Source organism: Sturnira hondurensis, unplaced genomic scaffold (assembly GCF_014824575.4).
Source record: "Sturnira hondurensis isolate 20B ecotype Veracruz unplaced genomic scaffold, ASM1482457v3 Scaffold0021143, whole genome shotgun sequence".
Lineage (NCBI taxonomy): Eukaryota > Metazoa > Chordata > Mammalia > Chiroptera > Phyllostomidae > Sturnira > Sturnira hondurensis.
In genome coordinates this window covers 10155050-10170949 of record NW_028093774.1, presented here as the reverse complement: position 1 = coordinate 10170949, position 15900 = coordinate 10155050, and the positions used below count along the sequence as shown (strand labels likewise).

Below are 15900 nucleotides of genomic sequence, written 5' to 3'. Positions count from 1 at the left end.
CCAGGTGCTGGTGGCTTAGCTCCCTCCAGGAGGCGGCTCTGTGGATGGCGGGCCGGATCCCAGAACCACACACCGGCGCCCGCGGCACTTCCCCGTCGCTGTCTCTCCATCCCGGGTTGCTGTCCTCACTCCGGGTACCCCTGGGGGCGGAGCTGCAGGAGGGCACGTCCTGCGCCGTGACGTCACAATCCCGACGCCCTGGGGCCGGCCCTTAGCAACCCGCCTAGCGACGGTCCCCAGCAGCCACCGCACTCTGCACGCTCCTGCTTGACTATCTTCTGCTGCAGGGCCTGGCCCTGCCCGGGGAAGAACGAAGGGGACCCTGCGTGTCTCCAGGGTGGCTGCAGGAGGACCTAAGCATGAATGGCAGCCGAAGAGGTAAAGGGCGCCTTCTCGCGCCTCGCGCTGGGCTTGTCCCCAGGCCTTGAGCCCGGGGTCTGGGGTCTGTGTCCGAATCCGAGTCCCGGCTGTGTGAGTCGAAGCCGCTCCCGGGGCGCTCTCCGTCCTCTGCTTAGTCTCCATTGTGGAGCTGAGTGTTGCCCGGGCGGAGAAACCCTCCTTTGGGGGTTCGCGGGCACCCCTCTTGCTCAGAATTCGTCGCCCTGAGTCCAGGAAGCCCTGTCCTCTGAACTCGGGGCGTGCAGCCTTTGTTAATTACCTCCATGGCTCCGGGGCACAGAAGTCAAATTGGGTGTTTGAAGTGTCACCTCCCTGGGCCCCTGCTGCACTCCACAGAGGTGACCCACAGTTTCCTCATCTCTTGTACGTGAGAGTAAAACACCCATGCCATAGAGCTCTTGAGGATTAAATGCAGATAATACATATAAAGCTCCTGGAACATTATAAGTACCCAGTAATTTCACCCAGTGAAATTTCCATTCTGTGACTAGCTCCCTCCTCCCAAAACTCCTTGTGGAAACTAGGGGTTCTCTAACTTTAAAGTGCTTGGGAATCCTGTTAAAATGCAGATTATGATTCAGCAGGTCTGAGAAGGGGGCTTATATTTTGCTTTTATAATACGTTTTCAAGTGATGCGGTGTTTCTGGCTACAGTTTTGGTAGCAAAGAACTAATTCATAATCACTCTGGCCCCCTGGCCTTGACTGCATGAATACCTGTGGGTCGAGTGCACATCTCTGGAACAATCAGAACCATGTAGCTAAATCTCTGCAAATCGTTGGCCCAATTGAAATTATTTGCCTCTTCACTCTCTCCGAACAAGCCCAAGTAGGCAATCTTCAGGGAGACCCTCTCCTCCCAATTCAGTGTTGTCATGTATTTTTAAAAGTGCCTTTAAACCAAGCTGCTGCATGTTCATGTAGTAAGTCTTGATTTGAATATGAGTGTTCCTTTAATATGGAATCATTAGTCAAAATAAGTGCTATTCTGAATAGAGGAGAAAACTATCTACTGCTTAGCAGACTGTGTATCCTGACACTTTACTAAGTTCCTGAAATCACAAATCAAAATGTTTTTGTGGTTCTCAGAAATTTTATAACAAAGACTGCCATTAAGCCCTTCTTCCAAATTATCTTATTATTTGATCCACAAAAACATTCTGTTAGGTATTATCCTCACTTCACTGTGAATAAACACTGGAGACTAATAAACTAAGTGATCATAAATAACTTGCCACAGTCACAATTCAGAGGGGGAATTCGAAGCCCTCACACCAGCGTTTTTACTCACCATCTTGTGCTAGAGATGGGGCCCTGGCAAAGGATAGATATAAAATTTAGAATGTAATAGACTTAGTGAGTCCTCAAAATTTATTGAATAATTTTAGAAATTGGGTTCCTGTCAAATGCAAAACGTTTGTATTTTTAGAAACTTACCCAATTTAATTAGCTGCATTTTGGGGATTTAATATGATTATCTGACATGGTTATTGATTTCGAATTTTTAAAACAAGTATAATCAACAGATGCATGGGGTAGTCAGTTCTCTTAGATCTTAATTATTATTATTGATAGGGAAGCATAAATATTTTTAGCTAGGGCCAGAATACTGCCCTTTAATGGAAAAGACTGCACTTTATAAATTTCTTAAATTTCGTTAAGAGATTACCTTTGATGATTTCAGAGCACAAAATATTAAGACACCCAAATCAAAAAAAATTATCATTGTTCTCTTTTGTCATTTTCTTTTTGATAACACAATTTTTAGGCATTCTTTTATAAGACAAACTTTCTAGATGGTGGTTTTATAGAAAGAGCACCAGCATACAAAAAAACAATATATCTTATTTGTCATCTGTGTGCTATTTACTAGGTAGTCTTCAGCAAATTGCTTTAACTCCTGGGTCGCAGTTATTTGTACAATGGTGGACAAGATAATCGATAAAGTCTTTCCGGTTTCTCAAGGGAGAATGGGGAAAAAAGACTGAGAATAACAAACTGCATTTACTCTATTATTAGTAACTTAGGGAGACGCAGAGAGAGAAGACAACCTTTTCTTACAGATAACTGAAAGAAGCTTGGTAAAAAAAATTTTTTCTCATCGGTTGGTTCAGTAGAGACACTCAGCAATAACATCAGATTCCCAAACTTCTGGCATTCCTGGGAAATTCTGCCACAAGAAACACCTTCACCTCTCCTCATGCGAGTCCCTTCTGGCACCGGAGTGTCGTCATATCGTTTAGGGAACTGGACTGCTTGCACATACTGATGAGTTTCACAACCCTGGTGAGACCTGTGAGCTCGTGGATAGGATTTTAGTCCTAATCTAGTTAGAGGATGGTATTTTTTTTCCTTGCTTTGGTGTAAGGCTACTTTTTCATGCCCCTTTGTGTCAATTTGGGTCCGATGAGAAGATAGGAACCATAAAGTGATTTAAACAAGGGAAGCTTAAAGAACGGTTAAAATATCATAACTATAAGACAAGAGTAAGAGTAACTTACTCTTTATCAAAAAGAGTAACTATAAGATATAAGAAATTTCTGTATGGTACTCAAGAGCCAAGGGAGAATTCACAAGGAAGGATAAATTTGGAAGGAGGACTTCCAAATGGACACTGTTTAGATAGGATCCAAGCAAGAGGAGGGTGAGTTACACTAGGTGAGCCTTAAGACATCTTTTAGACATTAAGTTCGGATTCTGACCTTTATATATTTGTATATGTATTTATCTTATACATAGTAAGATATGATATAATTTCTAATTTATTTGATTACTTTGTGGGAGGATTATAATTTTCTTAAAATTATTTTTAGGCTCTGGCTGGTGTGGCTCAGTGGATTGAGTGCCAGCCTGCAAACCAAAGAGTCGCAGGTTCAATTCCCAGTCTAGTGCTCACGTCTGAGTTGTTGGCCAGGTCCCCAGTAGGGGGCATGGGAGAAGCAACCACACATTCTCTCCCTTTCTTTCTCCCTCTCTTCGCCTCTCTGAAAATAATTAAATAAAACCTTCCAAAATTATTTTTAGAACAAACTAGCCTATAATTAACTGAAATAGTTAATACACACGTATGAACTTAGAACCTCAGTTATGTTGTATCTCAAAATCATTTAAATACCCAGTAGGTCAGTGGTATACAGAATGAAGTCAGTATATATCAAATAACATAATTGATGTATTTATCATTTTACCCAGTGAAACTAACGTCTCAAGATACAGCTGTTGTGAAAATAACTTGTTTAAAGCCCTGGCTGGTGTGGCTCATTGGATTGAGCACGGGCCTTTGAACCAAAGGGTCACCAGTTTGATTCCCAGTCCAGGCACATGCCTGGGTGGTGGGCCAGGTCCCCAGTTGGGGGGTGTTTGAGAGGCAACCAATTGATGTCTCTCTCGCACATCCATGTTTCTCTCCCTCTCTTCCTTCTCTCTAAAAATACATAAATAAAATCATTTTTTAAAAAAGTAAGTTGTTTGCTTAAAGGAGAAAACTTTTCATCAATTGCTGCAGAACTTTTGTCTAATACGTCATTTCTGGTTAGTAATATGATTGACTAAAATTTTAAACAACTTTAATATTAAAGATAAATTTGTTATTCTTTAAATGTTTAATACTATTGCTTTGACCAGGTGGCTCAGTTGGTTGGAGCGCCATCCCTACACCAAGAGATTGAGGATTCGATCCCTGGTCCAGATGTGTCCAAGAGGCAACCTATCAGTGTTTCTCACATCGATGTTTCTTTCTCTCTCTCCCCGCCCCCTTCCTTTCTTTCTCTAAAAATCAGTAAAAACGTATTCTCAAGTGAGGGATAAAAAGTGCTCAATATTGTTGTCTTCGTGAACATTGTGTTTCATTTATACTAATTAATTTTTTTGTTAAAAGTCAGAGCACCCTCTGTCCTTCCCAGATCTGGTCCATCGTGCCTATTTAAAGGACACTTGAGCACCAAAAGTAATGGTAAGTGAGGTACTTAAAGTGGTGAAAGGTTGTTTGGTAAAGATTGACTGTTCCCCTTTTTTGTAAATTATGACATGAAAAATTCAATCAATACTCAGACTTCATATTATTCATTATAATTAAATATTACAGGAATTCTTCAGATTAATTTAGGAGTCCATTATTTCAAACTGTTACTGTGCCTTGGCTGTGGACTTGGCCGCCTCCTCCTCCCTGGTGCAGCTCCAGCCCAGCGCTGCTCCTTGCTGGTGGGCGACCCTGGTCTGAGTCGGGCCTTCCTAGTCAACATGGCGGTTTGCAGGTCGTTAAAGGCGCAAGCCCTGACCAGGAACAGCTGTGCAGAGACAATGCAGTTTGCGTCAGGAGCAAACACAGGCCTCTTTATTCAACTGGATTTCTAGATCTCATGAAAGGACACATTTTAAAGCCTTTAAAGTAAAATTTTAATGTCAACTTAAAATGCATTTTTATAATTATAGTTTAAAAGTTTTAAGTGTGGGTTATTAGGCACATAATTTAAAGTTGTTTTTCTTTATTTCTGTGAAACATCTTTGGTCCTTGCTCCTCCGGATGTGAAGAAAAGATCACATCTTTCAGTTACCTCACTTATTTCTTTATTATAGATCCAGAATCAAACTTTGAAAAATAACTTTTAACTAAAAATTTAAAACTAGATTTAAAAGATACTTAAATAGAAGACCGAGATGAAGAACTATAAATAATTTACTAACTTTAAGAAAATATATATGCAGTTATATGTCGTGGTTGTAAGTGTGAGGCTGCCTTAGTCAACAGTGAAACTGCGTCTTTTATCAAGCTGTGTGATAGATTAAAGATAAAAGATAAACTCATCTTTTATCAAGCTTGAAGGCCTTACATCTTCGTGCCTCGGTTGCCGTATCTATTACATGGTGATCGTGATCATTAAATGAGTTTTTACGTGGAGAGAGCTGAGGGCAGTGCACGCATGGTTCCTATTCAGTGGATGTAGGAGAGTACCAAGCTTATCATTACTGAGTTTTCTTATATTATGCATAGACTTTCCCTGGAAGGGTGAATAAAAAAAGTGACAATATTCTTTCTAGGAGGAGGGCAGGGGTCATAAAGCCACTTATTTCAATCTCTGTATACTGTTTTAGTTTTGGACTATTTTTTAACCACATGCATATATTATTTCTCAAAAACTATTCTAATGTTTAAGAAAGTTATGCCTACATTTACATTTTATATATATATATATATATATATGCGCTTGATTATTTCTAAGATTTTTTAAACGGTTTAGAGGAGGTCAAGAAGTTTCATGGAATACTTAAAAAGCATCCGTCGGCTGATTTGTAGATCTAGTTGAGGTTAGAGGTTTGCCTCTCAGAATAGAATTTTTGCACAGGGGTTTGGAGTTTGGGATTTGTTCAAGTTACCAGACTCCACGTATTTGAGTGCTAACAATGGCAACGTTATTTTATAGTCTGGGAAGCGGCTAACCTTTTTTGGTTAGAAGCTTGAGAGCTGTTGATAAGAATAGTTTTATAAATATAATCCTAGATTATATTCTGGATCTCTTCTCCAAAGCCTCAGGCTTGTAACACGTAGAACAGCCTGACGGCTCCCCAGTTACCAGTGCGAGATCAAGGCTGGGATGCGTTCGGCAGCACAGAGTTTGTTGGTATCTCTGGGGTTGAATTTCAGAATATTTTATAGACGTGAACTTACTAACCAGTAAATTGTTTCTCTCATGATGATTTTATATTAATTTTAAATATATAATGATTGAATATGTTTCAATTTTTAGCTTTTTGCACTGACTCCTCCTCTCTCAGACTAAGCACTCTCCACACGGTCAAGAACCACATGGCTGTTCACTATAATAAAATCCTTTCAGCCAAAGGTAAAAATGTGCACGTGTGAACTTTCTGTCCCAATTTAAACCCTTGACTTCACTTCTAATTAGAGTAAATCCATAGCAAAAATGAATACATTATGTATCTGGGTTGGTGTGTAGTATAGGCCCGTGGGGTGTCCAACCTGTGGCCTGCGGGCTGCGTGTGACCCAACACAAAAGCGTAAATGTACTTAAAATCTTTTTTTTGCTCATAGGTTTTCGTTAGTGTTTGAGTATTTAATGTGTGGCCCAAGACAACTCTTCCTCTTCCAGAGTGGCCCGGAGACGCCACAGGGTTGGACACCCCTAGTAGAGGCACCAGCTACTGTCTCTAACTTTATATACATAGCCAATGTATATAAAGAATGCCATTTTTGTTAACTGAAATTTGCGTAGTGCCTGTGTTGTTTCTTTTTACCGGTCTTATCCCTAATGTTATTTTGTGGTTAGATATTGATTTTAATATAATCAAGTTATCATCTACTTTCTTATATTAAAATATATTAAAGAAGTTGCACAGAGAAGATGCTAACTAGTCTGTTTTTCTTTTTTGGTCAGCTTTACTGAGCTAAACCTACCTACAGAAAATAAACTATCTAAGAATATAGTTAATTTTAGAAATACGCACATTTGTGTGACTGCCGCCACCGTCGTGCTGTGAAGCAGAGACTGGGCAGCTATAGCTCCCAGGCCCCATCCTCCTGCCACCTGTTTTTGTGCAGCTTGTGAACCAAGAATGGTACTTGTATTTTTCAATGGTTGGGAAAAGCCCAAAGAAGACTATTTGTAACGTGCAAGTTACATGAAATGCAAATTTCACTGTCCATCCACAAACACAGTCTCGTCCCTTCTTTTCTGTGCTGTCTAGAGTGGGTTTTGCACTCGCAGAGTTGGCTCGCTGCCGCACAGACCGCTTCCCCCCACACTCCCACAAAGCCTGGAGCAGTTCCTTTGCAGAAAAGGGGTGCTGATCCCTGCCGCAGAGCATCCCGTCACCCTGAAAGCTCCCCCGAGGCTTTTGCAGTCAGCCTCTTCCCTGCCATCCCTGGCAACCACTGATCTGCAGTCTAACTACAGTTGTACCTTGTCCAGAATGTCGTATAAGTGGAGTCACACAGTATGTGTCATTTTGGGCCTGGCTTCTTTCAGTTAGCTAACGCTTTTGAGACTAACCCATGTCTCCGTGTGTAAGAGTGTTTCTTTTTCTTGCTAAGGTAGCATCCCATATAAAGAGATATACCACAATTTATTGATTTACCAGTAGGTGGATGTTTGGTTTATTTTTACTCACTTTTGACTATTAGGAATAAAGCTGCTATAAACATTCACATATAATCTTTGAACATACACTTCTATTTATTTCCCTGGGTAAATTTATTTACTAGGAGTGGGATTGTGGGGTAATATAGTAAGTATTTTAATTAAATAAGAAGCTACTGAACTGTTTTCTAGAGTGACTATGCCATTTTAAATTTCTATCACTTCATATCCTCACCAGCATTTGATGGGGTTTTACTTTGTATTTCCCCAATGCCTAATGATGTTAAACAACTTTTCTTGTGCTTATTTGCCATGTGTATATCTTGTTTGGTAAAATGTCTGCTTCAATCTTTCACCCATTTTTAAAAATTGGTGGTTTGTCTTCTTAGTGTGAAGTTGTGAGAGTGTTTATGAAATACAAGTCCTTGAACAGATACATGTTTTGCAAATATTTTCTCCTAGTCTGTAACTTGTCTTTTCATTTTCTTTTTTAAATTTTTATTTGAAATAATTTCAAACTTATAGAAAAGTTGTCAAAATAGTAGGAAGTCACAGAAACTCTTCACCCAACTTTCCCCAATGTTAAAAATCTTATATAATCCTGTAACCAGGATGATTAATGATTAAAACCAGGATATTAATATTGGCATAATACTAGTAACTACAGACCTTATTTGAATTTCACCAGTTTTTCACTAATATATTTTTTATTTTTCCCATTTGAAAGGCTAAAGTTTTTAAATTTTAGTTCGTATTTTATGACATTTTTAAAAATATTTTATTTATTTATCTTTAGAGGGGAAAGGAAGGAGAGAAGGAAAGAAATAGCAATGTATGGTTGCTTCTTGTGAGTCCCCTGCTGGGAACTGGCCTGCAACCCAGGCATGTGCCCTGGCTGGGAATCGAACTGCGATCGTGTGGTTCACAGGCCCGCGCTCAATCCACTGAGCTACACAAGCCAGGGCCATATTTTATGACATTTTAAATGTTCAAAAATCTAAAGAAAAATATTTTGTGACATAAGTCAAAAATCAGCTTTTCAAGTTTTAAATAGTTTATGCTTTTAATATCTTCTTTAAGTAATCTGACCTTACTCTTAGGTCACTAAGATTTTCTTATGTGTTTTCTTCTATAAATATAAGCTTTAGCTCCTAAATTTAAGGTTGTGATCCATTTTGAGCAAATTTTTGCATATGGTATGATCAATATTTTTGCCTCTGAGTAACCAAATATAACCAGGACTGTTTGTTGAAGAGATGTTCTTTCCCGATTGAAACCTCTTGAAAGACAATTTTCCATGTATGTAGGTCTATTTCTGGACTTACTCTTCAGTTTTATTGTTCATGTATACCTTTATTATAATACCACACTGCCTTAATTACTATAGCATTACAGTAAGTCTTCAAATCAGATAGTGTGGGTTCTGCAAGTTTGCTTTTTTCCCCCACGCTTGTTTTGGGATTCCAATTGCAAGTATGTTGAGTGCCTGTTACATACAGGTGGGTTAGGTCAGTGAGGCTCTCCCTGCGTTTATTTTCCAGCCTTTCTTCAGTGTGTTTTGTTTTGAATAGTTTATATTGCTATGTCTTTAAGTTATTTTTTTTTGTGGTATCTAGTGAGCTGTTAATCCCAACCAGTGTATTTTTTATCAAGCATATTATATTTTTCATCTCTAGGAGTACTGTAAAAGTGAAAACAAGGACCTGCACGTTCTGGAGCTTTGTATGATTTCCATATTGCAATATTTGTTGTCATTTATAAATATTAAGAATATCGTTAAACAACTGATATTCTTCATTTTCTTCTTTCAGCTGTGGTAGACTGCTCGGTTCCACTCAGCGTGAGTGCCAGCATCAAATGTGAGTCATTTTTGACATACTGCCTTTTAAAAATTTGTGGTGAACTACACATGATGTAAATTGACCATCTTAACCATTGTGAGTCTGCAGTTCGGTGGCATTAGGAACATCCGTATTGCGGGACAACCATCACCACTACCCGTTTTCAGTAGTTCTCCTGCTCTCCTGCCGAACTGCAGAGCCACCTGTTAACCAGTAATGCCCCCCACGCCCCCTCCTGCCACTGCCATTTTTGTCTCCGTGAGTGTCTCTGCGCAGGTGTCTGTGTGAGTGATACCGCCCATGCTTTTCTTCCTCTGCCTGGCTTACACGCTTGGTGTCATATCCTCAAGGTCCATCCATGTTGTAACATAGGTCAGAATTTCCTTCATTTTTACGGTTGAATAATATTCCATTGTGTGTATATATGTGTATACCACATTTTCGTTATATATCCATAAGTCAGTGGACATTTGGGTTGTTTCCCAACAGCTTTTGGCTGTCGTAAATAACCTTTTATGGACAGATGTACAGATACCTCTTTGAGACCCTGCTTTCAGTTCTTCTGGATATACAAGAAGTGAGGTTGCTGTATCATGTTGTGATTTTATTTTTAACTTTTTGAGAAACCACCATAGTGTTATCTATAGTAGCTCAGCGTGTATTCCCACTAATGGTGTTCAAGCATTCCAATTTCTCCACATCCTCCCCAACACTTGTTTTTTTTTATAGTGGTTGTGCTAATAGGTGTTAACATATTCGCCCTTTGAGGAAGTATATTCTAACCTATAAATATTGCCCATAAATTAAAGTGGCTGGTATTGTATTTCTAAGATTCTGAACTTAGAAATGAACCTAGACTTTGCCACTAAGTTGTTGTGTGACTTTAGATAAATTATTTAACTTGTCTGGATTTCATGTTTCCTACATATAGAAATTTGGGTAATACTAAAAGGCTTGCCAAGGTGTATCCTAAAAGCCTAACTAATAATAAACCTGGAAGTTACATGTATCTAAAAAGCCATATTGATATATGATATTATGGAATCATGTTATATATACCCTTTGAATAAATATTTCAATTTTTAGAAATCTGTACCAAGGAAAGAATCAGTTTGCAATTGATTCCATGAAATTTGCAATTCCTATTTAAAAATATTCTCAAAGATACCATTTGAGGCTCTCGTTCAAGTTCAGGAAACTTGAAAGTAGGAAGGAACATGAATATCACAGCCTGCTTATCTTCTAAAAATCATAATATTATAAACTTTAAATTTAGTGTTTTCTTAAGTTTCTATTATAATTTAATTATTTATAGTTTAATTGAGAAAGGCTTTTTGCAATAAAAGATAATTATCAACCCAAGGAAGTGCTAAATGGTGAAGGAATAAGAGCCCAGCCAGGGAAATGCCCATCAGGTACAGTCTAGGAGGGGTCACAGGCAGCAGGTGTGGCTGGACCCCTCTCTTCTCATCTGTCGTAAATAATCTCAGTGGGGGAGAGAGGACTTGGGCTCAGCCAGTCACCAGCAGCCGCCATTCAGAGCACAGTATCTATCAGCCACGTGCCTGGCACTGGGAGTTCTCCGCTTGTGTTCCCATTATGTTTGCAACAAGCCTTAGAGTTGGAACTTGAGTGTGTATTTTTAAAGTCCATTTGAGCACAGCACACAGATTAGGTGGGCAAGTCATTCTACTCTTATGTCCTCTTTGGTAAAATGAAAGGTAATTACATAATCTCTAGGGACCCTTCCAGATTTTTTCTCTGTCATATTAGTAACTTTTTATTGCACACAAAACTGGTTCAATATTTACAGGCTTTAAAAAGCTGAGTCATTTGAATTTGTATGATTTCACCGAATTATCATTAGATCAGATAATCTCCTTTAACTAGGATTACTGCTAAATGGAAAACTTTTTCTAAATTTCATACTGAAGTTCATTTCCTGAACAACAGGAAATTGTTATTTAGAAATAATAATTTCTAACAACCTTATTATTTAGAAATAAGATTATTTCTTTTTATTTAGGTTGTATAATAAAAAGCCTGCATGTATTAATCCTCTTAACCAAACTCTTTAAAATCCAAATCTACCAATTTAATCAAGCATTTTGTATAATATTTAGGTGGCTAGTTTATTCACTGATTAATTCAGCAGACATTTATTGGGCCTACTATGTGCTAGACACTGTTCTAAGGGATTGAACTAAACAGGTGAACAAAACAGTACCACATTAATTTATGTCCTAGCCTATCTATCAGTACTTTATTCCTTTTAATTACTAAATATAAGGATAATATCACATTTTGTAAAAGTATATGTTCATCGGTTGCTCAACATTTGCATTGTTTCTGATTTTTGGCTATTATGAATATTGCTCTTAGGAAAATTCAGGTACAAGTCTTTTGTGGAGATAATGTTTGCGTTTCTCTCGAGTGTTGGGTATATACCTAAGAATGCAATTGCTAGGTCATGAGGTAAAATTATATTTAACTTTTTTCTTGATCCTCACCCAAGGACATGTTTTTACTGATTTTAGAAGGAGAGGAAGGGAGAGCTGTGAAAGACAAAGATCAGTCGGTTGCCTCTTCTACCTGCCCCGACTGGGAATCAAACCCGCAACCTGTTGGCCTATGGGTGACGCTTCAACCAATGTAGCCACCCGACCAGGGCTGTATTTAACTTTTTAAGAAACTGCCAGACTGTTTTCGAGGTGGCTGTGCCATTTGACATTCCAACCTCCAACATGTTAGGATTTCAGTGATTCTATTTCCTTGCTAGCTAGCACTTGATGCTGACTCCATTTTGGTTGTAGCCATTCGAGTGGGTATAAAGTGGCATCTCCTTGTGGTTCTGATTTGCATTTCCCTTGTAATTCACGGTGGAGAGCATTTTTTTCATATGCTCATTGTTCATTTGTATACCTTTGGAAAAATATTCAACTCTTTTGCCCTTATTTTAACTGGGTTATTTTTCTCATTGAGTTGTATATTATTTATATATTTTATATACAAGTCCTTTATTAGATGTGTGGTTTGTAAATATTTTTCCCCTATCTATGACCTCACTTTTTACTTTCTTCAGGATGTGTCTTTTTTCATTTTGATTAAGTCTAATTCACCTTTTTTTAAATGCTGTTGATGTTGTATTTAAGAAATCTTTGCCTAACCCAAAGTCTTGAAGATTTACCCCTATGTTTTCTTCTAAGAGTTTTATAGTGTAAGCCCTTACGTTTAGGTCTGCAGTCCATTTGGCGTTGTTTTTGTGTGGTGTTTGGTATGAGGAGGCTTTACTCAAATGCATTGGTTGGACAGATTTAGTAACATGCAAGTATTCAATATCTGAGAACTCTTATTTTGTCATATTTTTCTCTCTTGTTTTACTTACCAGTAAGGTAAAAGAACTGAGAAAGTTCTATTCATTCCCTCCACAAATACCATCTGCTACAATTTAGTTAACACATTCCTGAAGCAAGTATTTCTGGATAGAAAAAGCTGAAAATGATAGATAAGTACTTTTATTTTAGTATGTTTCTGACTGTTTTAATAATTATAATGGAAACTTTAAATATCCGTATAAATTACCTTAGTTTGTTTTTTCAGCCTGTAAAAATTATTATACATTCTGATTCAAATTGTGGTGATTTGAAACTTGAAATTTAAATTGAGAATAGTTCCTTTTAAAAAGTATATGTTAAAGTTTTAATTTTACATGAAAATACAAGTTATTCTACTTCTATTTAACTCTGAAGTGACTTATCTTTTATTTCACCATTTTCTTTCTATAATAATGAATCTTTAATAATTACTCAGCAGCTGAATTTAAAGCAAACCAGAGTGTGCAAACACTTTCTTCATTTATATTTTCAAAGGAATAGCAGTTAAGAAAAGTAGAAATCAGATGTCCTCATTGAAAATGTGTTGAGCCCCTGGCCTGGTAACTCAGGTGATTAGAGCATCGTCCCCACACACCTCAGTTGCAGGTTTGATCCCAGCCAGGGCATGTACAAGAATCGACCAATGAATGCATAAATAAGTGGAACGACAAATCGGCATCTCTTTCTCTCTCAAATCAATGCATTTTTAAAAACTTAACGAAAAGGAAAAAAATTTAATTGAATATCATTTTAAAAGTCATATAAAACTTAAAATTGTTTTATCATAGCATATGATGGTGTCGACAATAATATTTCGTCTGGGGACAGTCTAAAGCCCGAATTCAGACTCTGCAGTTGGTGACCACGGAGTCACAGACAACGCGGGCAGACATCTCTAACCTCCGTGTCTCTCTCTTCATCTGCTACGAGTCGCTTCCTCAAACCCTTAGGTCTGGCCCGTGTGTCACTTCTCATTGTGCTCTTTAGTTAATCGCTCTGAAGTTTTTATGAACTCAGTATTTTAGCTTTGCTTTATGCAGAAAAGTACATGGATTTTTATTTACACATTGGTAATGTAAACAGTTTTAGTAAAGGGAAAAAATGTATGCTCCATTCGTCTTCCAAGACCAAAAAATTAATTTTTCTCTTTTATTCTATATTTCAAAAGATTTGTTTTCCCCATCAGATGCAGACCAACAACGAAGAGAGAAACTCAAAAAGGAATTAGCACAATGTGAAAGGGAGTTGAAATTAACTAAAACTACAGGGCAGACCAATTCTAAAAATAATTCCAAGGCATTATTTAACACTCTGCAAAAGGTAAGGTGGTATTTTTACCTTTTGAACGCAGATATTTCTAAGCTACTTTATCAGTGGTATCACCCAACTTTGTTAACTCATTTCCTATAGGTCACAGCCTCAAGAAGCTTTTCCTGTAAAGAACCAAATAGTAACTCTTTTTGGCATTTCAAGCCACAAAGTCTCTGTCACAACTATTTGCCATTGGAAAGCAGCCATGGATAATTGGATAATAGAAAAATGAATTGGCCTAGCTGTGTTCCAGTAAAACTTACTAACAAAAAAGACAGTAGGCCAGGTTTAGCCTATAAGCTGTAGTTTGCTGACCCCTTGCTGTGGGTCTTAGGCGAGATCTTTAACATCTGATCAAGTAAGTTCTCTCCTATGCCTAGTTTGCTAAGAGGATATCTTTCCTTTCCCATGAATATTATATTATCAAATGCTTAATTTTAATTTTATCAAATGCTTTTTTTGCATTTTTTGAAAAGGGCATGATTTCTCTTTCTAATCTGTTAATGTAGTGAATTACAACCGAGTCTCTAATACTTACCTTTGCATCCCTACTGTGAACACGACTCTGTCATTTCCTTTTTTAGACATTGCTGGGCATAGTTGCTGACACTTTGCTTAGGGTTCTAATATCTGTATTTATTATTGATGTTAACCTGTCATTTTCTTTTTTCTACTATGTCAGGATATGCCAGCACACAAAATAAATTGAGCACTGTTTCCTCTTTTTCTAAGCTATAGTTTCTATAAGTTTGGAATAATGATTCCTTGAATTTGGTGGAAGCCAACATTAAAATTATTAAGGCCTAGAGTTTTCTTTGTGAGAAAATTTTTGACTACTAACTCAATTTTTGAAATCCTTATGTAACTATTTTTGTTATTTATTATATATAATCAATACACATGTGCATCTAAATGTTCAAATTTTGGGCATAGACTTATTCATACTATTCTCTTACTCCCTTGAATATGTGTTGTTCCCCTTTTTATTCCTAATGATTTTTTTAATTTCTGTCTTCATTCTTGGGTATTTTCACCAAAGATTTGTCAACACAAATCTTTTTTTTTTTTTTTTAAGATTTTGTTTATTTATCTTTAGGGAAGGAGGGAAGGAGAAAAGGAGAGAAACATCAATGTATGGTTGCCTCTTGTGAGTCCCTTGCTGGGAGCTGGCCTGCAACCCAGACATGTGCCCTAAGTGGGAATCGAACCGCGATCATGTGGTTCGCAGGCCCGTGCTCAATCCACTGAGCTACACCAGCCAGGGCTCAATTTTATCTTTTTAAAGGGCACACTTTTTACTTTGTTAATCATCTGTATTATATTTGTCTCCTATTTTGTTAATGTCCACAGTTGTTATTGTCTTCTTTAGCTTTTTTTTTTAGTTTATTTTGATTTATTTTCAACCTCACTTGTATAGTGTAACCATTTTCAAGGGCTATAATTTTTCCTCCAAGTTCTACTTTACCTGCATCCCATATGTTTTCATATATGGCATTTTTATTATAGCTCAATTCAAAATATTGTATCATTTCAATTATAACTTATTCTTTAACCTTGGAATCATTTAGAGGTATTTCTTAATCTCTAATTTCTCCTAGTTTTCTTTTTGTTACGGTTTTCCAGTCTATTGTATGATCAGGGAATGTCTGTATGGCACCCATTTCTCGTTGACTTGTTTTATGACCCAGTAGGTGGACAGTTTTTTTTAATTCACTATGTCATTATGTGTTTAAAAATTATATTTTATAGTTGTTTTGCACATTATTTAATATATATTTATTAAACTTTGTATCATTGAGATATTCAAATCTTACTGATTTTTGTCTGATTATTTTATTATTTATTAACAGAAACCTTCCACATAATTGCATGCTTAGCTTTTC

At 37.4% G+C, this 15900-nt stretch overlaps 1 protein-coding gene across 2 annotated transcripts in view; it reads left to right on the top strand.

The window, feature by feature from the left end:
• Positions 1–210: 210 nt before the first annotated feature.
• Positions 211–15900, top strand: part of SPATA7 (spermatogenesis associated 7) — a 28414-nt gene continuing 12724 nt past the window's right edge. Inside the window, exons 1-5 of one of the 2 annotated variants that reach the window (XM_037031380.1) lie at positions 211–378; positions 4275–4349; positions 6142–6237; positions 9303–9350; positions 13893–14026. In XM_037031380.1, coding sequence (XP_036887275.1) covers positions 360–378; positions 4275–4349; positions 6142–6237; positions 9303–9350; positions 13893–14026 — 372 coding nt within the window. In that variant the 5' untranslated portion in view covers positions 211–359. The remainder of the gene's footprint in view (positions 379–4274; positions 4350–6141; positions 6238–9302; positions 9351–13892; positions 14027–15900) is intronic. The other variant, XM_037031381.1, reaches the window with a different exon arrangement.